Raw genomic sequence first — 25,011 nt, forward strand, 5'->3', positions numbered from 1 at the left:
GTGAAGAGAGCCTGTGTTAATGTTAATGTACGTATTAATTAATGGTAATAAATCTTTTAATTCGTATGAAATAAAATAAAACACGTTTGGGCGATGCAAAAGTTATATTTTTATTCAATTAAAGGGCACCTCAAATGGTACAAGCAAATATAAATGTCATTATTATAACTATGACAATGTGTGTATTTGTTCTATAAACTGAGATGGACAAGTCTTAAACAACGTTTCAAAGAACAGATGGTCGGGAAAATACAAATTTCGAAGCAATTCATTTTATTTTAACTAAACATAACATCTTAGAAATGTTATGAAGGTTTTTGTGTGATTTAAAAACATTAATTATCTTATTTACGGTAGCGCTCCACTGTATTACCGCTGACTTTAGTAATGTATCTATGTATGTGCCAACAAGACAATGATTTTGTAATCTGGTACTACATACAACAATACAGCAAGTGCTTTCATAATAAAAAAAAAAAATTAAAGTAAAGAATAAAAATGCAAGTGGTAACGACGTGTCCTTTCAAAGATTTTTCAACAGTTAAAAAGAATATTTGTGGTAAAATGTCTAAAACATGTCATTTATAAAAATTGTTATGTTAAGCTAAGAGAACAACAAGTTTTGCTTCTTTCATAAAAAAATAATAGAAACACTTGCATTACAACTTTAAAAGTGTACAAATTAATTAACGGTGCACAGTACTTCGTAGTATTTCTTTGCAATTTCTTTACCTTTAAACGTCACGTACAAGTGTCCAAGGCTCGGCTGAATCTTGAATAAAAATAAAATACAATGATACTTTTGTAAAAATAATAACAATAAGTAATTATTGCTGGGTATATTAAATTTATTGAATGATAAAATTTAACTAAAGATTTTTGGCTATCGATAGTAATTGAGTCTTCATTGGTATCATAGTCCATTTTGAAATAAACTAAGAAAATTGATTCTTGCAATGAATCACTTTTTATTTCAAGGCCAATTTCAAGTAACACAATAAACTAAAACTGAAAGAAGTTTAAAAATCTTAACCACGATGGGATAAATGAAAAGTAAACCATTGAATGGATTTAGTTAAAAAATTGCATTTAGGGAACCAAAAGACTACTACTATTCCGTAAACATTTGCAGGGCGCTTATATGGTTAATGAAAATAACGTGCGGAAAACTATAAACCAAAAAAAAATTGTAGGTCTATGAAGTCTGCCAACCCGCACTAGGCCAGCGTGGTGGACTGAAGCCTACACCCTCTCAGTGAAGAGGAAGCTCGTGCAACGTACTCAGGAGTGGGCATTATACAATATAGAGCCGGTATTATTATTAATTTAAATTGTTACCTTTCCAGGTATCAGAAAGTTTTTTTCCTTTGCTCTGCCGATATACAGCGTCTCTCCTGATGCCGTCTTCCCACCAGGTACAGCCAGGGGGGGCACTTCACCGTTTCCCGCTGTGATCCATTGAATCTTATCACGAGGAGCGCAGCAGACCTGTGTAAGTAATGTCGAATGCTACAACTTCAGGTGTATTATTGAAACGGGTGTAACTAAACATGCGTTAGCGTGTCAAGCCAAATTCAAGCTAACAGCATGAAGAGCAGTACCGTGTGTAATATTACCCGAACCATTTGAACCGAACCATTGAAAGCCTATTTCACATAAACATGTCAAATTTCGATCATATATTGAAACTTGTGAGATAAATATATGCTCTAAATTTTATATACACACCTCAAATAGTTATTTAAACATTGAAGTCAAAATATTTAATGATTTCTTATGTTTACGCGAATGTTAGACATTGAAATAAAACTAAAAACTATTTAACGGATTTTATCGCGGTTTTTTATATATTATTATTTTCTCCCGACGTTTCGAAGACTTTGCAGCCTTCATGGTTACGGGGGGGACTGAGGTGTTTTTCATCCGTAAAGTCAAAGTCACAATATCTACCTACATTTTTCAAATATACAACTTTTTTAAATTTTAGCTGTTGACGGTCCGATCTACGCAGAATGAGCTCACAGTGTCTTGAGGTCTGGCAGCTGGTCTTTTGGGATCCGATTTAATTAAATGTAGAACAGGATCCCAGGCTTGTGCAAGCTTCCAACCATCTTCCCTATTGAAATTTGGGTGTTTTTCAATTTCAATAGCCTCGCGAATCATCCTAGGCAGGAATCGGTGTTCTTTGGCAAGGATTTGTGGCTTGTCTAATCGCAAATAATGATTGGAGCCTCCTTCAGAATGTTCAGCGACTGCAGACTTCGTAGAGCGTCGGTGTTTCACGTCAGCTATATGTTCTTTTACGCGGGTCCCTATATTTCTTTTTGTTTGTCCTATATAAGAGAGGCCACAGTTGCAGTCTATCTTGTATACACCCGGTTCTTGCAAAGGTATATGGCACTTGACAGGTGGTAAAAATTGACTAATTTTCTTAGGCGGCTTGAAATAGGTTTTTATTGAAGCACTCCTCTCACATATGGTAGTACAACCGGAACACGTTCAACTGTGGCTGGTTTCACTCGGTTTCTGTGACGGCGGCGTGGAATTTAGAGCTTGTTGTCTCGCAGTACTTGCTTGACATGTTGCAGCTCAGCGGCCAGGTGTTTCTCGTCACAGATTCCTCATGCTCTCTGAAATAATGATTTGCCCACGGTAGCTAACTGTTTTGGATGGTGGTGAGATTCACCGTTCAGATATTTATCAGTATGGGTCTGTTTCCGATACACAGTATGACTTAAGGTCTGATCAGGATTACGAATGACTAAAACGTCCAAGAAAGCAAGAGATTTGTTGTGTTCTAACTCCATAGTGAATTGGATTTTATTATTGATGGAGTTAAGGTGATTTAAAAATACAGATACTTTGTCCGATGGTAAAATTGTGAAAGTATCATCTACGTACCGTTTGTAAAACCTTGGAGAGACCGGTGATGTTGTCAGGGCTGTCTCCTCGAAGTCCTCCATGAATATATCGGCGACTACCGGAGATATAGGTGAGCCCATCGCTATACCCTCTACTTGTACATAGAACTGATCATTCCACAACATAATATAGCCAGATGTAAGGCAGTGTTGGAGTAGTTCTGCATATTCCACAGGTATGTTATTATCTACTAACTTCTTAGACACAATCTTGATGCAATCTTGTAATGGTAAGCTCGTGAAGAGAGACTGGACATCAAAACTGACCATTGTTTCATTGTCAGCTAACTGTATATTTGAAAAATGTAGGTAGATATTGTGACTTTGACTTTACGGATGAACAACACCTCAGTCCCCCCCGTGACCATGAAGGCTGCAAAGTCTTCGAAACGTCGGGAGAAAATAATAATATATAAAAAACCGCGATAAAATCCGTTAGATAGTTTTTAGTTTTATTTCAATGTCAAAATATTTGTCATTTTTATCATTGACTGACCTATTGACCAAAACTCTAACCCAGTTTGAGATGACGCAGAAAGTTCAAATTTGGCATCTAGATAGATAGTTGGATGAATACAAAGGAATAAATCAGAAACTAGTAGATTATTATCTTTTATTATTTTTTTAAATTAATAGAGTCACTATTAGAAACACTTACTTATATGAAATGAAATTAAATGATTTATTTGAATCTGTAAAATATTATAAATTATTTAAATTCCGTCAATATTAACTTTACCACCGGTTCGGAAAGCTGTTCTTACCAGAGCTTGCTCTTTTCAAAATCAGTTTAAGGTAAAGGCTACATACAGTACATGATGAAGTGAGGAGAGAAAAAAATACAATTGGTTTTTTATTGTTGTTTAGAGCAGTTCATTTATATGCTCGTAAAATAAGGAATAAAGTAATTTAAATTTTCATATGACTGCACAACCCTCTCAGGAAACATGAGTGCCTTTTATATAAGGATCAGCAATCAAAATTGATGACAGCCGATCTTTGTGTGGACTTTTAAGTCTTCAGGTGAATATATAACGAGCGGAATACCACCCTTAATTTTTTACACGCTTCATATATTTAAAGCCCGCACGGGTGGCTTCGTGACGAGCCGACGGTGATGCGCGACACCGCGTTCCCTGATTTCGTGGGGGCTAAATGAGACCCCCTGACCCTTGGTTAGCCTCAATTGGCCGGCAAGGGGTGAAAGTCGTAAGAGGTAAGAACCTCAGCTCCAGGGTGGAAGTGCTCAATCTGCGTAATAGCGAGAAAACGCGTTACGGGACGCGACAGCGACCCGTGATGGTGAAATCGGTGTACACCTCTCGACACCGTTAAGCCATCCAGGCTGATGTTGCGTCTTTGGCTTACGCCACTTATGGAATGCCCATCTAGTGGGGGGCAAGTCACCGTCTGGATTTAATACAAAAGATTTCGCCATATTATTTGGCAGGCGTTCCGTTGTTTCAGTCAATAGCCCAGCAACCAGTCCATCTAGATCCCATCCATAGACTAAGTATAATTCCCATCTTTTCTGCAAAAGTCCCTGCAACTTGCAAGCTTCTTTGGCTGTATTTCCTCCATAAGCACAGACAAAGAGACTTCTTGCAAGGTGTATAAATCCCAACTAGAGTCATGTATCTTAAAGGGGCCTCTACGTATTAGATCTATTTCCCCACGTAAGCCTTTCAAAGAGACCGGCTTTTATGCCGTGATTTTCCGCAGGAGGGATACAACTTAATAATAATAATGCTAATAGGAGAATAATAGATCTCACTTCTTTAGGCGTTGATAAACTATGTATTAAAGATAATGAATGCCAAGACGGAAATGGTTCCAGCCACTAATAAACAATAACAATATTAAACTAGAGTTTTGTTTTCTAAAGCTCCATGGGACACTGTACTATCATAATTTGCATTTAATTTCATATCATCGAGTCACGCTAGTGGCACACTCCTGTTTGGCGACAAAAATAGACTATATGTATAGTTATATGACAGAATTTCTAAAAATATGGCGAGTCTGGAGAAAAAATAATTTATTACCAGGGTAAAAATTAAGCTAAATTGTTTTTAGCAATAAACTTGAAATAGTATTTTGTGCCGACTCTACATTCGACAAGGGTAAGTAAAAGAAAGTATTATTTTTAATAGCATTTGTATGGGCGTTTAACAAAAAGAAATACCTCAATGTCTTTCACTGCATGCGCGACGCCATCCGAAGGGACGTAAGCGGTATGGCATTGGCTATTCAGCTCGCCTGGGATTAGATCGCATTCGTACTTCGCCCTTATCACCCACAGGGCCTGTTTGTTGTTGCAGTAAATCTCTTCCCCACCCACCACTGCGATAGGAGCCAGGTGTGATGCATCGTCTGAAGTTGTTGCGATCCAGTGGATTACTGTAACATTATTAACACTCTTGGATAATATACATTGTTAAGTGGCAGTTTGCAATGAATTCATCTATTGGCAAGGTAATCTGAATGTTGAAAGGTTAACACTTCATGATTTACATACAATAATTTTCACAGGTCGAAATGGTATCCTGTCCTGTGGATTAGGAGCGTTTCGAGAAATTCGGTACGCGAGGGCTTGTGACCCAAGAAGACGGTCCGTTCTAGGCGGCATCGCGCAGGGAAGGCTGTGGACGAAAACTTAGACACTTCCGTCAGATGAAGCCCGCAGCCGTCCTAAATGCGCCGAAGAGGGCCATCGCGGAGATTTAGTTGGTAGGCCATGCGTAGGGTGTATGTAGTGTTAGGGACTCGGCCCGGCGGTCACCCGAAGGTCCACATCAAATACGAGCGGCTCAACGCCGGGCCGTAAGGCACAGTTACTCCAACATAACCGCTCAGTCGCTCCCAATGAAGGCTGAGCGGTAGTAATAAGTTACTTTCTCCGCGAAACAAAAAAAACAAGGTTTAAAAGGTATAATAAGGAGTACAAGTGTTTGTTTAATTAAAACGGGATGTTGGAAAAAGTTAACTACATATAAGAAGTTGCGATCAAAGCTAGTTTAGCATAAATTTATACTCGGCGTGAAGAATTTCATTGGACATCTCTTACGCCTTTAATGATGTTTGGAGGCTAATTCAAGGTTTTCCTAGACAAGGCACAAATCTTTGTCGGAGAATGCAGACTATTGACTATTAATTCTACCTCAGAGGATTCGCGAAACTATTGAAATTAAAAAAAAAATTAAAATTTCAATTGAGAAGATGGTTGGAAGCTTGTACAACCCCAGGGATCCTATTCTAAATTTAATTAAATCGGAACCCAAAAGACCGATTGCCAGATTTGAAGACTCTAACCTCATTATGAGTAGATTAGACCGTCGCGTCACCAGCTTATATTTTTTACATTGAAAAATAAATAATTTATAAAATAATTGAAAAACGTTGAATTTTCCGACATCCTACACATCAGTCCGCGCAGTGATCATGAAAACTGCAGTCTTCGAATCGTTAAGGTGGTAGCTCAAGGTTCATTTTCATACATTTTGTTTCGGCTTTAATCTGGGTAACTAAACAAGTATTGGCAAGTAAAGAATTTAAATTCACGTCTAGTTAGTGATTAGTTCTCGCAGTTGAAGAAAAATGTAAAAATAATTAATAATCATGGATATTTCTGCCTTTAAAATTTCGTCATATTAAATTTTAAAGGCCGAAATATCCATGATTATTAATTATTTTACATTTTTCTTCAACTGCGAGAACTAATCACTAACTAGACGTGAATTTAAATTCTTTACTTGCCAATACTTGTTTAGTTACCCAGATTAAAGCCGAAACAAAATGTATGAAAATGGACCTTGAGGTATCGCCTTAAGAAAAAATTATAATATAAAAAACCGCTTTTAAATCCTGAATAAGTTTTATTTCGAGGTTCAATTATTTTTCGCATTGCAGTGTTTTTTTTTATTATTAAAATTAATAAATAAAATATATAAACTCATTTATACTCACTTGATGCCATTTTATTCGAAGGAAACGCGGATAAAAACGACACGCGAACGTTTAGCGAAGCGACCGCTCTGCAATTGAGTGCGAAAGCTCGGAGAAGGCTATTTAACGCCGCGGCTCGTGGCACAGAATCATACGTGCGCTGTTAGTCTTCGAGGAAAAAAAATAGGTATTCGGGTTTTTAGAAACGTCACTTACCATACGATAAACAACAGAGATTTTCTTTTCTATAGGTCCAGGATAAAGTAAAGTAAAGTAAGAAAATCGATTAATACATGAAAGCAACGTATTAAATTGCTTTTTTTGAGGTGTTAACTTTGAACAAGTAAAAAAATGTATATTTTACATGTAATAAGATGGCGACTATATAAATTGGATCTAAATATTGTCTAGGTGTAAAACAAAATATAAAACATTGCTCTTCCGTTTATATATTACTAGCTAAGTATTTCACTGGTGTGAGAATACTTTGATCTACCATACTTCTCAACTCTTCGTTCACTTGGTGTTTTAATCGGAATGGTATTTATTACCCGAGCTTCAAAAATCTAGGTATAGCATCCCCCCGTACATGTAACGAAACTTTTGACCCCTTGTATTGTCCCAGTCCATCAGCAATTAAGCCAGGAAAGTCATTCATTACATTGTATACCTTATTTTCGGACCAATTAAGTCCTGCTATCTGAATATTTAATGTCTGAAACCAATTTTGCCCTAAAAGGCTAGGTCCAGTGCTTGATACTACTATCAAATCGTAACGGGCTTCTTTTTCAAGGGGGTGAGCCTATCACCATATCGAGCACATATTCCAGATTGCTGATACTGGGTAGAAAATCCAAATATCACTTTGTCCGACCTGAAGATTGAACCTAACCCTCTATGCCACCAAGACATTCGTTCAGTAAATTGTTAAGATTGCATTTTATAAGTAAATAAAAATATTTCTTGAAACGAAAATGATGCGCTACGATGTCCATATGTTCATATAACCCGATTCGTACCGGTTTCCCTTTCGTTAAATTTATATAAAATCTAATTACTATTACAACGATTTGCAGACTGCATTTATGCAAATTAATACTAATATATGGGTTTCAGAAAATTTCACCCTTCGCCGTTGATATGTTGTTAACTGACTGACATCTGAAACACACGTCAAACATGAAACAGCTGACCGATATCGGCCATTTTTGGCTATTGAGCGCCTAAGGTATATAGAAGGGTGATAGCACCGATAAATCAAAGCCTCTTTATCGGAAACTTACAGAGCGTTTAGCGCTATTGAACTATTATGAATAACATTTTTATCAAGTCTCTAATAACGGCGTTATGAAACTTCGATAACTCATTATGAATAAGAGATACCACCGCAATGTATAATTTCACCGCCAAGCAGCAGTGTGCATGCACGGTAGTGTTCCGGTTTAAAGGATATTGTTGCTAGAGTAGTTACTGGACATTAAGAGAATAAAATTCTTATGTCTCACGTTTATGTCGCAATTGAATCACAGGTTTGTCTTACTATTTCTTCATGAAATTGATTTGATTATGATTTTATAATAAGCTGAGTGGGTCCCTCAATGGCTCCGTTAGCTTACATTTTGTAATAAAACAACAGAACCTGGTATGTACGGACACATAACATTGAAAGAAAAGTAATAAAAAGTAAAGACGTGTCTAAAGAAGAGTAACAGAACATAAATCACTAATTTCGTTGTTGTATCTGTCTGACTGTTCTTCTGTTTGTTTGTTAGTGTATATGTAGATCTCCGAAACTACTGAACGGATTTTTATATACTTAGTTCTTACAGATGGACAGATTATAATTGAAAGTAGAAAATAGTTTGTTATTGTTTCAATCAAATCGGATATTGAAAAAAAAAGATTCACGCGTACGAAGTCACAGGAACAGCTACTATTTAATATCATTGGTGAATTACGTAATAATTATAACTGGCAGGAATTAAAATAACAAGTAAAACCATTGTTATAACGGGTAAATAGTTATCATATAAGTTAATTGAAAATAACAGGTAATTTTTATTAACGAGGGTAGGTATTCAAGCGAAGCACTACTTTGTACCCAAAATAACCTCACTAATTAAATAGTCACTGCAACGTGTTATGTGTACCTAAAAATTTGATACAATTTTAATAATTAGAGGAAAATAATACAAAACTCACAATAAATTGTAAACCCGTGAGATATCCAATCTATAAATAATCAAAAAATATTTATATCTATATCAATGCGGTGCCTTTTATTAATATAGGGCGGAGCAGCGAGCAATTGTTTAATATAGCGACATCTTACGTCGCTGTTATGAATCTCTATGTAAAACAGCAAATCACATTTTACTCGTAATGCATAATAGTAGATTACGTTTATTGTGTATAAAAAAGCTCTACATATTAATAAAACATACCGCATTGATATAGATATAAATATTTTTTGATTATTTATACATTGGATATCTCACGGGTTTACAATTAATTGTGAGTTTTGTATTATTTTCCTCTAATTATTGTATCAAATTATTAGGTATACATAACACGTTGCACAGACTATTTAATTAGTGAGGTTATTTTCGGTACAAAGTAGTACTTCGCTTGAATACCTAGCCTTGTTGATAAAAATTACCTGTTATTTTCAATTAACTTATATGATAGGTAACTATTTACCCATGAACAATGGTTTTACATGTTATTTTAATTCTTGCCAGTTATAATTATTACGTAATTCACCAATGATATTAAATATTAGCTGTTCCTGTGACTTCGTACGCGTGAATATTTTTTTTTTTCAATATCCGATTTTGATGAAACAATAAAAAACTATTTTCTACTTTCAATTATAATCTGTCCACCTGTAAGAACTACGTATATAAAAATCCGTTCAGTCGTTTCGGAGATCTACATATACACCAAAACAGAAAACAGTCAGACAGATACAACAACGAAATTAATGATTTATGTTCTGTTACTCTTCTTTAGACACGCTTTTACTTTTTTATTACTTTTCTTTCAATGTTATATGTCCGTACATACCAGGTTCTGTTGTTTTATTACAAAATGTAAGCTAACGGAGCCATTGAGGGCCCCACTCAGCTTATTATAAAGTCATAATCAAATCAATTTCACCAAGAAATAGTTAGATAAACCTGTGATTCAATTGCGTCACAATAAGACATAAGAATTTTAGTCTCTTAATGTCCAGTAACTACTCTAGCAACAATGTCCTTTAAACCGGAACACTGCCGTGCATGCTCACTGCTGCTTGGCGGTGGAAATATACATTGCGGTAAAGAGTTGATAAAAATGGTATTCCTAATAGTTCAATAGCGCTAAAACGCTCTGTAAGTTTCCAATAAAGAGGCTTTGATTTATGGGTGCTATCACCCTTCTATAAAACCTACTTAAGGCGTTCAGTAACCAAAATGGCCGATATCGGTCAGCTGTTTCGTGTTTGACGTGTGTTTCAGATGTCAGTCAGTTAATAAGTAAACAAAATATCAGCCGCGCAGGGTAATTTTTTCTGAAACCCCATATATTAGTATTAATTTGCATAAATGCAGTCTGCAAATCTTTGTAATAGTAATAAGCTTTTATATAAATTTAACGAAAGGGAAACCGATAGGAATCGGGTTATATGAACATATGGACATCGTAGCGCATCATTTGCGTTTCAAGAAATATTTTTATTTACTTATTAAATGCAACCTCAACAATCTCTACATAACATTGCAATAATGAATATAATTCCTGTCGGAAACTGTATCGTCAGAGATTCGATCCAGTTTCTCTGGATGACAATAAATTTCATAAACGGTGTTGTTTCTCGAAACAAACGACTTCTTTTATATGTGAAGAATTGCAGCTGCAACGTAAATGTATTAACTGCAATAAGGTGTTGGGAGTTGGAGTCGTCGCGAGGAAACTTACTTTTTTTCGATATTTATACAAACTTAGGTAGTTGATGAATAAGATAGTATTGATTATAATATGACATTTAATTATGTTTCATTTAAAGAGAACAATTTTGCTTGCATGAAAGTTGTTTCATTACATTAGTTTTATTGTTTTAAGGTGATGATCACAATCTAACACACTAGTGATTGTCAACTGACATAAGTGGTCGTTATCTATCACTTGAGCTGTTTTTGCACTTTTCCCCTTATTTCTCATAATCCTATTAATTTATAGGTCGGAATAAAAAATAACCCTGAAATCTCCTTCACGCGGGCGAAACTGCGAGCAAGAACTATGAATATATAAAGTATATAAGCGGAAGTGGAATGTTTTATATTTTGTGTTAGAACTAGACTATAATATTTAGATCCAATTTATATGGTCGCCATCTATTTTACATGTAAAATATACATTTCTTTTTACTTGTTAAAAGTTGACACCCAAATAATTGACCATTAACCGGGGCAATACTCCTACACTGGTTTTTAAAATAAACATTAATAATTATTATTGGAACGAAATAAGCCACATACGAGTATAGAACATTGGTAAGGAAGAAGATTCGCCTATACATATGTATATGCAAAAAAAGCAATTTAATACGTTGCTCTCATCTATTAATCGATTTTCTTATTTTACTTTACTTTATCGTGGATCTATAGAAAAGACAACTTCTGTTGTGTTTCGTATGGTAAGTGAGGTTTCTAAAAATCAGAATACCTATTTTTGCCTCGAAGACTAACAGCACACGTATGATTCTGTGCCACGAGCCGCGGCGTTAAATAGCCTTCTCCGAGCTTTCGCACTCAATTGCAGAGCGGTCGCTTCGCTAAACGTTCGCGTGTCGTTTTTATCCGCGTTTCCTTCGAATACAATGGCATCAAGTGAGTATAAATGCATTTATTTATTTAATTTGTTTATTTATATAACAAAAATAAACACATTGCAATTCGAAAAATAATTGAACCTCGAAATAAAACTAATTCAGGATTTCATTGCGGTTTTTATATTATATATTTTTCTTAACGATTCGAAGACTTTGCAGTGTTCATGATCACTGGGCGGACTGATGTGTAGGATGTCGGAAAATTCAACCTACAATATCTACCGTGTACCTAGGTTTTTCAATTATTTTATAAATTATTTATTTTTCAATTTAAAGAATTTAAGCTGGTGACGCGACGGTCTAATCTACGCAAAATGAGCCCAAAGTCTTCAAATCTGACAGACCGTCTTTTGGGTTCCAATTTAATTAAATATAGATCAGGATCCTAAACTTGTACATGCTTCCAACCATATTCTCTATTGAAATATGCATTTTTTAATTTCAATAGCCTCGCGAATCCTCTTAGGTAGCAATATATTATGTTCTTTGACAAATATTTTTGCCTTGTCTTATCGAGTATAATGTTTGGAGCCTTCTTCCAAATGCAGCTGTAGACTTCGTAGGGCGCAGGTGTTTCACGTCAGTTATGTACATGTTCTTTCAAGAAACATAGGGACACGCGTAAAATATTAAATTCAAATTATGTACTAGGACAACCTTGAATTAGCCATCAAGCATTAATAAAGGCATAAGAGATGGCCAATGAAATTCCTCACGCCGAGTAGGTATAAATTTATACTAAACTAGCTGTGCTCGCAACTTCGTACCCGTAGATACCTAACTTTTTTCGATATCCTGTTTTAATTAAACAAAGACCTATGAAAACTATATAAAAATGCATCTTGTAGTTTTCGCGAGATGTACACTAACGAATCTCAGTTCGTTAGTGTATGTACATCTCAGATATACGGTCAGATAGAAAAATAATCTAAATATCTCTGATTTCTGTTCTATTACTATTCTTTCAATGTGCAGACACACCGGTTCCTACCGTGCCATCGGGTATTTGCGTGCATTGCATAGCTAGTAATTTAGTCAGAGTGACGGGGAGTGGATGAGACTCACTTTACCGTGCCAATAGATGAATTCATTGCAAACTGCCACATAACAATGTAGTACATTATCAAAGAGTGTTAATAATGTTACAGCAATCCACTGGATCCCAACAACTTCAGACGATACATCACACCTAGCTTCTATCGCAGTGGTGGGCGGGGAAGAGAACTACTGCAACGACAAACAGGCCCTGTGGGTGATAAGGGCGCAGTACGAAGGAGATCTAATCCCAGGCGTACTGGATACCAAACGCGATACCGCTTACGTCCCTTGGAATGGCGAAGCGCATGCAGTGAAAGACATTGAGGTATTTCTCTCTAATTTACAAGTGGCTGGAACCATTGCCATCTTGGCATTTATTGTCTAGTAGTAGTTTATCAACGACAAAAGAACTGAAATCTATTATTCTTCTATTAGCATTATGTTGTATCTTTTCTGCTGGAAATCAGGAAATAATCTGCATTATTATTATTAATAAGTAGTTACTAAAACAGTCATAGGAGAGCTCTATGTTCGATGGCCAATGGATACCAGCGAGCCAAATTTTCGGAAGAATAAAATAACAACTTACAGCTTTAGAACTTGCGAAGGCTATAATATACTTCGTATATTTGAATTATCCAAGTCGGACCTTAGGCTTCAATATATTTAGCTTAAGTTAAATTCCAGGATTGACCATTGAACTTGGCACCCATTTTAATCTCACTTCTTTTGTCGTTGAAGTCGACAATTAAGACATTCCATATTATGATATATATATATATATATATATATATATATATATATATATATATATATATATATATCTCATAATATGGAATTTGCTTCATATATTAGCTTCTTCATATACTGGCTTCTAAATGTTTTTTGTTAGAAGTTGAAGCTAATATTTATGAAGCGTGTAAAGAATTAAGAGTGGTATTCCGCTCGTTATAATATATGCACGTGAAGATCTTAAAATCCACACACAGATCGACTGTCATTAATTTTGATTGCTGATTCTTACATTACAGGCACTGTAAGTAAATGTTTCTAACAGTGATTCTATTAATTGAACAATCATAATGAAAAGATAAAAATTTACTAGTTTTTGATTAATTACTTTGTATTCACCCAACTACCTATCTAGATGCCAAATTTGAACTTTCTGGGTCATCTCAAACTGTGTCTCAATATATGAACCAAATTTGACACATTTATGTGGAATACTTTTTGACTTGTGAAGGAGTCTAAACTGTCTCCAAATGGTTCAAGTAATGTTACACACGGTACTGTTCGCTATTCTGTTAGCTTGAACTTGGCTTGACACGCTACCGCGTGTTTACATAGATACACCCATTTCAAAAATATACCTAAAGCTGTAGCATCCGGCATTACTTACACAGGTCTGCTGCGCTTCTCATGATGAGATTCAATGGATTCCAGCGGGAGACGGAGAAGTGCCCCCCCTGGCTGTACCTGGTGGGAAGACGGCATCAGGAGAGACGCTGTACATCGGCAGAGCAAGGGAACAAAACTCTCTGATACCTGGAAAGGTAACAATGCAAATTAATAATAATAATACCGGCTCTATATTGTATAATGCCCACTCCTTGTACGTTGCACAAGCCTGCTCTTCTCTGAAAGGGTGTAGGCTTCAGTCCAACACGCTGGCCTAGTGCGGGTTTGCAGACTTCATACACGTACAATTTTTTTGGTTTATAGGTTTGCGCACATTATTTTCATTAAACGTATACATATGAGCGCTTCTTATATGGCGATTGATTTGCATATCATATAATCATTTATAATAAGTCGGATTCCAGTTGTAAGCTCGACCAAGCCACCCCCCACCCAATTACTGATCCCATAAGTAGTCGCCCCTTACCCTACTAAGTACCCCTAAGTTACATTAGGTTGTACTAACGACTCTGCTTGAACCGCCGCACTGTAAATTTTTACGGAATAGGAGTAGTAGCCTTTTGTATCTCTAGTTTACACTGGTTTACTCTTCATTTATCCCAGCGTGGTTAACATATTTTAATCTTTTTCGTTCGTTTTAGTTTATTGTGTTACTTGAATTTGGCCTTGAAATAAAAAGTGATTTATTTCAAGAAGAAATTTTCTTAGTTACAACATGTACTATTATACCAATGAAAACCTAGTAACGATTGCCAAAAATCTTTAAGTAAATTTTTATATTCAATAAATTTAATACATCCATCAATAATAATTGCTTATTTTTGTAAGTAATTTTTACAAAACTATCATTGTATTTTATTTTTATTAAAGATTCAGCCGAGCCTTGGACACTTGTACCTGCCGTTTAAAGGTAAAGAAATTGCAAAGAAATACTACGAAGTACTATGCACCGTTCATTAATTTGTAAACTTTTAAAGTTGTAATGCAAGTGTTTATATTCATTTTTTTATGAAAGAAGCAAAACTTGTAGTTCGCTAAGCTTAACATATTTTTTTTTATAAATGACATATTTTAGAAATTTTAGCACAAATTTTCTTTCTAACTGTTGAAAAATCTTTGAAAGGACACGTTATAACCACTTGCATATAACGAGTTTGAAATATTTTTTTATTTTGCAAGCACTTGCTGTATTGTTGTATGTAGTTCCAGATTACAAAATCATTGTCCTGTTGACACATACATAGATATATTATTAAAGCCAGCGAAAATACAGTGGAGCGCTACCGTAAATGAGATAAATGTTCTTAAACTTGACAGAAGCTTTCATGACGTTTCTAAGATATTGTATTCAGTAAAAATAAAATAAATTGCTTCGAAGTTTGTATGTACCCGACCATCTGTCCTTTGAAACGATGTTTATGACTTGTCCATCTCATTTCCTAGAATAAATACATACATTGTGATAGTTATAAGAGTGTCATTTATATTTGCTTGTACCATTTGAGGTGCGCTTTAATTGAATAAAAATATAACTTTTGTATCGCCAAAACGTGTTTTATTTTATTTCACACAAGTAAAAAAAATCATTACTATGAATACATACATTAACATCGATGTTTAACACGGGCTCTCTTCACACTGACGAAATGCGAGCGAATTCTCAACTAGGTGAATTTACAGCGAAATAATATAATAATAAATAACAATATCACTGTCGCAATTTGTTAAAGCAGTGCTTTCCAAACTATGGAATATTGAGTGGGCCCTGAAAAATAGAACATTTCATTGACCGAAGAGAGCAACATCTCGACGGCTAATGACGGACGCGATAATTGACAAAATTCTTAGTGAAAAAGCATTGCTTGTATGGAATTAGTTATTAAAAAATTATTTCATGACAGAATAGAAGAGAATGCAGAATTTGGATATTTTTTTTACTTTTATATATAATAATAATAATAATAATAAGTTTTTATTGAAAAAGTACATAATGTGTTTTACAGTTAAAAAAAAGACAGTGGTATAACAAAACAAATTTCTAAAAACAAAAATAAAGTATTTACCAGGGGTACCCAAACTAGGCCGTGCCTGTACCTTGGGATACCATTAAAAATTAAATATCGTATCATTTGTAATTGCTTGGTGAGCATTCATCAAAATTAAGAAAATAAAACTATTGACAAAATAACTTAGAAAATTAAATTAAATACGTTCTTAACATATGAGATCTAATTTTAGACCTATGCATAGGTCATAACATAGCTGTGTTACCTAAATCTAACCTTACGTAATTACTTTAATCTAAACATGTATGACAACAAAGGTAAAACATAAATATAATTTGAGGGAACTGAACAAGTAGCTAATCAGTTCAAGCCCTTATACCTACTTACTATCAGTGATTCTGTTTCATCATAATCGAGATTAGCAAGCCAACTAATAATTATCTTTTTTGATTTAATTAGGCCACAGTTCTTAATGTTGCAGTGTTTTGATATATTGTTGTAAATAGACAAATGTGAGTAGTACGGAAATCTTTTGCGAAACTGGAATTAGTAGAAGGGAGATTTAACCTATAAACTCTCCTGGACAGTAAATTATCATAATTTTCGGAATTAATAATAGTTTTGTGGGTAGAGAGACACGCTTTGAGAATGTATAGTTGACGAACTCTGAGAAGCTTTAATTCACTGTATAAAGCATCTGTGGGGTACCTATAAGGTTTAAAGAGCATTACTTTTAAAACGGTACGTTGCGCTCTTTCAATGAGTAGCATGTGTGATTTGGCTGCACTACCCCATACGCCAATGCAATATCCGATTAGTGACTGACAAAGAGCGTAATAAATAAGTTTAAGGGTGTCTACTCCGACTGATCTCCGTAACAGCTTTATAATCCCAATAACTTTGCGAACTCTATCCGATAAGGTCGTAATATGATTCTCAAAGTTCAAATGCTCATCCAAGATCAGACCCAAGTATTTTAAGATCCTGGTTCGCTCCATTGAAATACAGTCACAGTGAAATGGGTCGGAGTAGTCGCATGTGTGGATTTTGCAATATGATAAGTCCGGGGGCCGTGTTCTGGCTGTTTTGTGGAAGCATATGTATTTTGTCTTATTACTATTGAGAGTAAGAAGATTATACTGTAACCATTTTGATATATGGTGCATGCCCTTTTCAGCAGCAATTCGTGCGCTATCCCAGTCTTCACCATGAAAAATTATGACTGTGTCATCCGCGTAACAAACTATGTCAGCGGATATTAGGTTAAGATCATGAATATCGTTCATGTAAATAATGAATAGCAAGGGACCGAGTATGCTGCCTTGGGGGACGCCGAATGTAGTGGGTAGAATAGAGCTAGTAAGCTTATTTAGTTTTACAAGTTGCTTTCTATGGGAGAGGTAACTGCAAAACCAGTCCAGAGCAATCCCTCGAATCCCCATCCTTTCTAATTTACGCAATAAGATAGAAATTGATACTGTATCGAACGCCTTAGCGAGGTCCAGGAAGACACCGTAGCAAAAGCGGCCGTTGTCCAGATGTGATGCTATGGAATTAATTAACATTTCTGCAGCATCTTCTGTGGACTTTCCTCTTCGAAAACCAAATTGATTATTTGCTAGCAGTCCATTATCTTCTAGAAATTGCGACAGACGTTTGTTGGTAATTTTTTCTAATAGTTTTGAAAATACACTAAGAAGTGAAATTGGACGATAGTTACTGGGCGCATCTTTGGGTCCTTCTTTGTGAATCGGCGTTACAGCTGCAATTTTCCAAACTTCAGGGAAGCATCCTGTGCTGAAGCTCAAGTTGAAGATATGAGTAAGTGGAATGATTATGTATGCTCTAACTGCTTTTATCAATGTATTTGAAAACCATCTAAACCAGGAGCACTATTGTTTTTAAATTACGTATTAAAGCGTCAACCTCATCGTGATCAGTCGGGGAAAGATATAAGGAGTTTGATGGACCATTTGCGGTGTTCAGTTTAGAAGATAAACTGCCTTCGGATTCATTAATATCTCTGAGTATTTTATTTGCCAATTCTTGTCCGATAGAGACAAAAAATTTGTTAAATTCATTGAGCGGCGCAGTAGGGTTCTCTAATTTTGTGAGCAGTCCAGAAGGCAAGTTACTTTTCTGTTTTAAGTTACAAATTTTACTGAGAGTATTCCATAGAGCCTTAGTATTATGACGGTTTTTATTTACTTCTTTTCTTTCATACTCGCATTTTAATCTTCTTAGTAAGTCGTTACAATAATTCCTGTATCTAGAATATGAAGTTGTGATGATTTCATTATTTGGATTCATTCGAGCTTGCATGTGTAGATAGTCTCTATGTCTTATACAACGCAGAAGACCTGCAGTAATCCACGGTTCAATGTTGTATTTTAGTTTGCTTATTTTTATTTCTTTAGTATTTTTTTGAACTATCTCTGAAAAAGTATTTAAAAGAGATTTGCCGCCTCGTTAACGTCTGTCGATTCAAGGACCGAGGTCCACTCGATTGCTTTCAGGTCGATGCAAACCATCTCGAAGTCTGTTACAAATTTAAGTCTGGAAGGTTTAGACTTGTGTTTTTGGGTTGACAGACTCATAATGACTATTTTATGATCCGTTATATCTGTATCGCATATCACGCTTTGCGCTGAATATGTTGATTTCAGGAAAATATGATCTAAGCATGCGTCAAGCCTAGTAGGAAGAGTGACAGCCGGAATCAGACCATGCTCAGCAGTTCTGCATAGGTACTCTGAGGAATTCAGTGAAAGACTATCTCTAGATATGTCTATATTGATATCGCCCGCAAAAACTAAATTAGGATAAGTTTTTAAAGATTCAAGAATATTGTCCAGAGAATTAATAAAATCGTTAGTATTTTTAAAAGAGGGGGACCGGTAAATCCCCAGGATTGCTACAAATTTTGGGATCTCTATACTGAGGCAACATGCATCAGTAATATAGGGTTCCGAAACATTTACATCCCAGCAATCTCTTATATAGACAACTACACCTCCATTTTGATTTATGTTATGTTTTGTGAAAAAAAAGTTATAACCAGGGATACAATTAATGACTGTAGTAGAATCAAGCCAACATTCCGTTAGTACAATTAATGTCAAGACGATAAAGTGCGATAAGAAAATTGTTGAAATTTTTATGAATACTTCTGATATTGAAGGTAAGTATCTTAAAATTGTAGTGTTTTGTAAGAATGCCCTTACAGTCTTCTAACGCATTCACATTTTGGCAATTAATGTGAAAAGAATTGTCTAAATGTGTGTGTAAGTCTATGGTATCCATGATTTGTAATTTATGTGTATTATAAAAGAGCAGGACATAACAGAGTTAAAGGAGTTTAAAAAATAAAATAACAGAGAGCCCAGAGAATAAGTAAGAATAAGTAAGTCCATACCGAAAGTAAGAATTAGCTTTTGTGCTCGATAATCGATGGATGAAGAATATTGTGTTTAGTTAAGTTATTAATCAAATTTTTATAAGAATTAATTATGAATTGAGATAATAAAGAGGATAAAAATAAATTGAAACAATGTAACTTATCGCCCTCTAGTATAACTAAGTATCCGTTATAACCTAAATAACAAAGCATCGCAAAATGAGATCTGAAATTGCTAACTTGAGTAACAATAAATAAATGCTTTAATTTTAAGTTAATAACATAGCGCACGATATTAAAATATTCAGAGAATTTGTAAAAAATAATTATACCCGTACCGAACCAAGTGTAAATTGTAAAATAATAATAAGAGATAGCATAGCAAGAATCACTGCAACATGTTAACCTATCAATTATAATAAATAAAAGTTTCCGTAATAAATAGTACATTATAAGAACTATGCATAAGAGAAAATAGTATGCTTGTTTGTACAACCACAGCCACATTAAAATTATTGCATATATTAGAAAACAGTAAATCACAACAGGACGGCTGGAGAGTAATGTTATAGTATCAAACAGCCGTAACAAAAAATAATAGTAAAAAGATAAATGTTCATACTATTAGGAATACTGACTGTCAATCCGAGTATTATTTTTATTTACTTGTTGGTTCATTAATTTCTCTAAAATCGTCTCTGAGGTTACCCGAAGTACAGAACTAGTTTCCGTTCTTCTCATGAAAACAGAGCCATTAGATGTCCATACATATTTGAATTTCAGTTGCAAACCGCAGGCGCGTGCCTTACTGAATAAGACTCTGTTAGATTTTGTAAGGTGCTCGTTGACATAGATACGGCGGGAGTTTCCAGGTACTTGGATCATATCAGTAGTGAGGCCGCGGCGGACCCTCGCGGCGCGCAGGAACTGTTCGCGAGGCGCTCGCCGGGTAAGAGTGACGATCACCGGCCGAGGTCTACTATCAGACCCAGTTGTCCGTTGACCGACGCGTTTTATATCATCGACGTCGTGGGGCTCCAAGCTAATTCCGAGTTTTGCGGAGAGATTATTCACCATTTGTGGAAGATTTTCACCCTGATGTTCAGTGATGCCTGTCAGTTCTACGTCCTTCAGGTACTTTTGTTGTTGCCTAGCATCAAGTTCATGTCGAAGTTCCAACACCTCAGCTCGAAGATCAACAACTTCAGCTTTATACTTGTCCAAATCCTTAAGCTCTTTTTTCATGTCACTCAGCTCTTTTCGGAAGTATTCTACGTCTTCTGTTGTAGAATTTAGAGCACAAGTGAAGGCACTCATTTCACGTTTCATATTATCAAACGCATCTTGAAGCTGTAATAGTGATTGCGTAAAAGACCTTAATGTTTCCTCAGGTATTGAAGTCAGTGTTTTCTCAGTTGGATTACTTTTACATTCCGTATTCTTGTATCTGTCGGCTGCGGTTTTATTACTGTCTGTGGCTGATCGCACGGGAGTGGCATCGTGGGTACGTTCTTTTGGTTTGGTTTTGCAGGATGTGCAGCGGTACTGGTTGATGCCGGCTACACGAGCCGATTTTAATTCTGATCTAGTCAAATGAAGACATCCGAGGTGAAATTTTTTTAGGCACGAAGTACAGCATACTATCGTGTCTTCTGAGCTTTTATCATCTTTGATGGTTTTGTTGCAGACTCCACAATTATTCATTTTAACTGGTTTAATACCCTCTAGCGGTTACTAGAAAAATCACTTGCTCTCGTCAAGTCCTTAAGGAACACAGTAACGATTTATCCAAAATAGTACTTGGATTATGTCACAGATGGGGTTAGTTGTTGTAGTCTATATATATAAAACAAAGACGGGTTTGTTACAACACTTATAACTCGAGATCTGCTGAACCAATTTTCATGGTTATTGATTCGTTGGATTTGTCTCCGCCCCGAATAGCAGAATACATCTTAAAAACAATGAAAACTCGATATGTGTAATAATAATTAATCATTTCAATAAATGCTCATTTTTGTTTATTACATGTCAAACATTTGTTGTCCAATCCTGTCAAATACTGTAAAAAGTATTCATGTGTCCGTTCAGAAATTTATTTTGTGTAAAATGTCTCGAATGTTTAGGTACTGTTATATTCGTTTGTTTTAGACATTAATTTGTGTAAATTATTTATTAATTATTTATTTTTTTAGAATAAAAGAACCATACGCATATTAGCTGTAAATGGTAAGAGAGGGAAAGGAATAGGGTAGAGGAGAGAGGGACCATCTCGAATAGAAGTGTATAGACAAATCGATAAAAATCCTAAATAGCTCGGACCGGGACTGGAACCCGGGACCTTTTGATTACAAGTCAACTGCTCTTCCTTCTGAGCTATCCGAGTTACTTTAGATTCACATTCGTTTTGTCTATATCTATTATCGAGCCACACCGTCCATCATACGGTAGTACACCATACGCATATTAGCTGTAAATGGTAATAGAAGGAAAGGAATAGGGTGGAGGAGAGAGGGAGCTTCTCGAATAGAAGTGTATAGACAAATCGAGAAAAATCTAAAATAGCTCGGAATAATACCTAATATTTATTCTACAGGTTAACAAAAGTGTAAATGTCTTTTTATAGGTTGTCTATGATTTTTCTTGATAAGCTATTGTCTGTCACTGTTATTATATTTAGTGATTTTGTGCGAGTACATCATTCAGTATTACTATTAATAACAATGCCGCGTCCTAGAAGATCTAATCTTTCCCAGCGGAGCTGTAATGCAATTAGGCAACGGAATATCGCGAGTCAATTATCTGATGAAGAACGAGAAATTGCACGAGAAGAGCGCCGCGTTAGTATGGAGCAAAGAAGGGCCTTAATTCGTGCTTCTCAAACACAAGAGCAAAGAGAGGCAGCCCGTGAAACGGCTAGGTTAGAAACGAGAAATCGTCGAGCTTATCGTTCAGATGAACAGAGGAATAATCTTCGAAGTGCAAGAAGAAATGGTTCAAGTATTGATTTGAAACGAGCAGCGTTTCTATATGATTGCACCATCGACTACAGCTTGCATCGTTTAGTTTGCATTGTTCCAATGGACGTTGTTTGCCAGCATTGTGGCACATTGAAGTTTGCTGGTGAAACGCCTGGTTTGTGCTGCCTTAGTGGTAAAGTGAAATTGCCATCATGAAGTGTATCCCAATCTGCACAACATAGTTTTCAATAATTTTTTTCTGACATGTGTTTGATGTACTTAATTATTATTATTTTTTTAATTTTTATTCTCATTCTGTATGTATTCATCATCGTTCTTCATTCATCATAATAAAATACTTTTATATTTCTATTATTTTGTATCATTGTATTACGTTCATCAAAGCCTAAATTAGTTCAGCTAAAAGGTAACACGACACTCATTGACTGTTAGGCGGTACGAAGTTCGCCGGGTCAGCTAGTAGAAAAATATTTTTGAGTTCGTTTAAATTGATAAATGTTTTTAATCACTTGGAAAAGCTGTTTCCATGAAAATCTATGGGCAACGTAAAGTCTATTGTCACTTACAATGGGTTTCACAGGTCCAATAACACTATTAAAGCACTTGCACAGTTAACGCTTGTGTAACGGTCTATATGGCTCAAATGCGTGTTTTTGAACGTTTTAGGTCGTAGATTGTCACAACAACACTGGTACACGAACAAAATAGCACTATAAGAAATCTACAGTTGGTTTTAATATAAATTTCACACTGAAACTAATTTTAAACTTAAAATTCCCGGGAGTCGATTTGAATTTATGTTTACTGAATGGCGCCACCTAGCGAAAAAAAAAAATATAAATATATAAGTATGTAAGAAGTAGACTCGACCAAACCCAACGCAAAAACATAACTAGAAATGTCACACGAAAGCAAAATTCGCGATTTCTTTCTCTTGGACGACATAATTATTCTAATTTTTTTAATTTTAAAACCAAACTACAAAAGCGATTTTGAAAAAAAAATCTATAGGACCAATCTGGAGGTATACTCTTTCGAATAAAATAAGAATTTTCCAAATCGATCGATAAATGACCGAGTTCTGAGGTAACAAACATACAAAAACAAAAAAACACTCACGTCGAATTGATAATCTCCTCCTTTTTTTGGAGGCGGTTAATAAAAATATAAGTATTAATTCTGAAACACTACATATCTCTGTAGAATTACAAAGAATTAAAATACAGTTTACTGAGAAAAACTCAAACACTAGGCCTCCATTAACGCTTTATTGTCTACTATCTAGTACAGTAATTCCCAAAGTGGTCTATATCGACCCCTAGGGGTCTATGACAAACTGCAAGGGGTCTACGTCAGCGAAAAAAAATTTGGGGGTCCATGAAATGAAAATGGGGGTCCACGATAGTGGATCTCAACACATACACTGATAGTACCTATTTACTTACATAATACTATCTTATAATATCAAAACTTATATATTATTTATAAAAGTACCTATGAAGTAAAAAAAATATTGTATATGTTTATAAAATTGTGTAAACTAAGTTGAAGGATGTTGGTATTCGCTTTGTGGTCGCAATACATTTTGAACTTGTAAAAACCTGAGAGTCGCAGTCTCAGAGCTTCGCTAACTTGCACTGACTTGTTCAATTCGTCACTGTTACCAATCTCCTAACGAAAAAAAGAAACAGACTGGACATAATTAGCCGAGGAGATTTAAGATTAACCCTCACAAAATTGACGTCAAATATTGATGATTTATTATTAAAGCATCAGGTTCATCCTTCTCACTAAAAATATTGACTTATTGCTTATGTTATTTTATTTATAGTTTATTTTATGTTTATTTAATGTAACGTATATTTTACATAACAGATACAAAAAAATATTTTGAGTAGTTTTAATTTAAATTCTATTAATAAATGTATAAATTAACATGTGTTTTTACTTTAAGTTTTTAACACTAAACTTCACTACAGTTAGAAATTTACAGAAAATCAATATCAGGTAAGTAGGGGGTCTACCCAACACGGAAAAAGATGGCAAGGGGTCTACGACACAAAAAAGTTTTGGGGAACTCTGATCTAGTAGAATCGCGTGGACGCGGCGCAGGCGCGGGTGCGCGAGGTTGAGTGCGGGGCGAGATATCGCCGCGACCATGACGGTATCCAGAGGGTGGACACTTAGCACATTTTGGGTAATCATATTTGGCTTAGTGTTTTCTAAGATTAATTTTAAATCTTAATAACGTTAAGTAGAGTTTAGTATTGGAAGGTAACATCTTGAACCAACATAATACACCTAAAAATCTAGAAAGTAAAGTGTTGGCTACTATGATAGTTGACAATTGGCAGCCACTATCGGGCCTGCCACCTTCGAAGTTCGATCCATTCACTTCGGTACCATCAGACGTTAGCGCTCGACGATGGAC

General features: G+C 35.4%; 3 protein-coding genes and 1 non-coding gene across 4 annotated transcripts; 1 reads left to right on the forward strand and 3 right to left on the reverse strand.

Annotated features, from left to right (window-relative positions):
- Nucleotides 1-85: 85 nt before the first annotated feature.
- LOC115454046 lies at nt 86-7,002 on the reverse strand. The gene is made up of 4 exons (XM_030182790.2): nt 6,888-7,002; nt 5,107-5,321; nt 1,339-1,488; nt 86-772 (listed from the first exon to the last, which is right to left on the reverse strand). The coding sequence occupies exons 1-4, from the start codon at nt 6,895-6,897 to the stop codon at nt 683-685; spliced, it is 465 nt and encodes a 154-aa protein (XP_030038650.2). The 5' UTR covers nt 6,898-7,002; the 3' UTR covers nt 86-682.
- A 4,607-nt stretch (nt 7,003-11,609) lies between these two features.
- Nucleotides 11,610-15,745, forward strand: LOC115454045. The gene is made up of 4 exons (XM_037441179.1): nt 11,610-11,737; nt 12,888-13,102; nt 14,181-14,330; nt 15,067-15,745. The coding sequence occupies exons 1-4, from the start codon at nt 11,728-11,730 to the stop codon at nt 15,154-15,156; spliced, it is 465 nt and encodes a 154-aa protein (XP_037297076.1). The 5' UTR covers nt 11,610-11,727; the 3' UTR covers nt 15,157-15,745.
- Nucleotides 15,746-20,223: 4,478 nt separating this feature from the next.
- On the reverse strand, nt 20,224-21,303 carry LOC119190087. The gene has a single exon (XM_037441142.1). The coding sequence runs from the start codon at nt 21,301-21,303 to the stop codon at nt 20,224-20,226; it is 1,080 nt and encodes a 359-aa protein (XP_037297039.1).
- Nucleotides 21,304-21,912: 609 nt separating this feature from the next.
- On the reverse strand, nt 21,913-21,985 carry Trnat-ugu. Its single transcript has one exon. It is a non-coding gene; the product is annotated as a tRNA-Thr (tRNA).
- Between the last annotated feature and the right edge of the window lie 3,026 nt (nt 21,986-25,011).

The sequence above is a fragment of the Manduca sexta genome, chromosome 21 (genome assembly GCF_014839805.1).
Source record: "Manduca sexta isolate Smith_Timp_Sample1 chromosome 21, JHU_Msex_v1.0, whole genome shotgun sequence".
NCBI lineage: Eukaryota > Metazoa > Arthropoda > Insecta > Lepidoptera > Sphingidae > Manduca > Manduca sexta.

Excerpts from the sequence above, each read along its gene's own strand:
- LOC115454046 (XM_030182790.2), bottom strand. Across the intron at positions 1,489-5,106 it reads ATGCAGTGAAAGACATTGAG|GTCTGCTGCGCTCCTCGTGA; the intron begins GTATTTCTTTTT and ends TTACTTACACAG. Across the intron at positions 773-1,338 it reads ACTTTCTGATACCTGGAAAG|ATTCAGCCGAGCCTTGGACA; the intron begins GTAACAATTTAA and ends TTTTTATTCAAG.
- LOC115454045 (XM_037441179.1), top strand. Across the intron at positions 13,103-14,180 it reads ATGCAGTGAAAGACATTGAG|GTCTGCTGCGCTTCTCATGA; the intron begins GTATTTCTCTCT and ends TTACTTACACAG. Across the intron at positions 14,331-15,066 it reads ACTCTCTGATACCTGGAAAG|ATTCAGCCGAGCCTTGGACA; the intron begins GTAACAATGCAA and ends TTTTTATTAAAG.
- LOC119190087 (XM_037441142.1), bottom strand. The coding sequence starts at position 21,303 with ATGAATAATTGTGGAGTCTGCAACAAAACCATCAAAGATGATAAAAGC.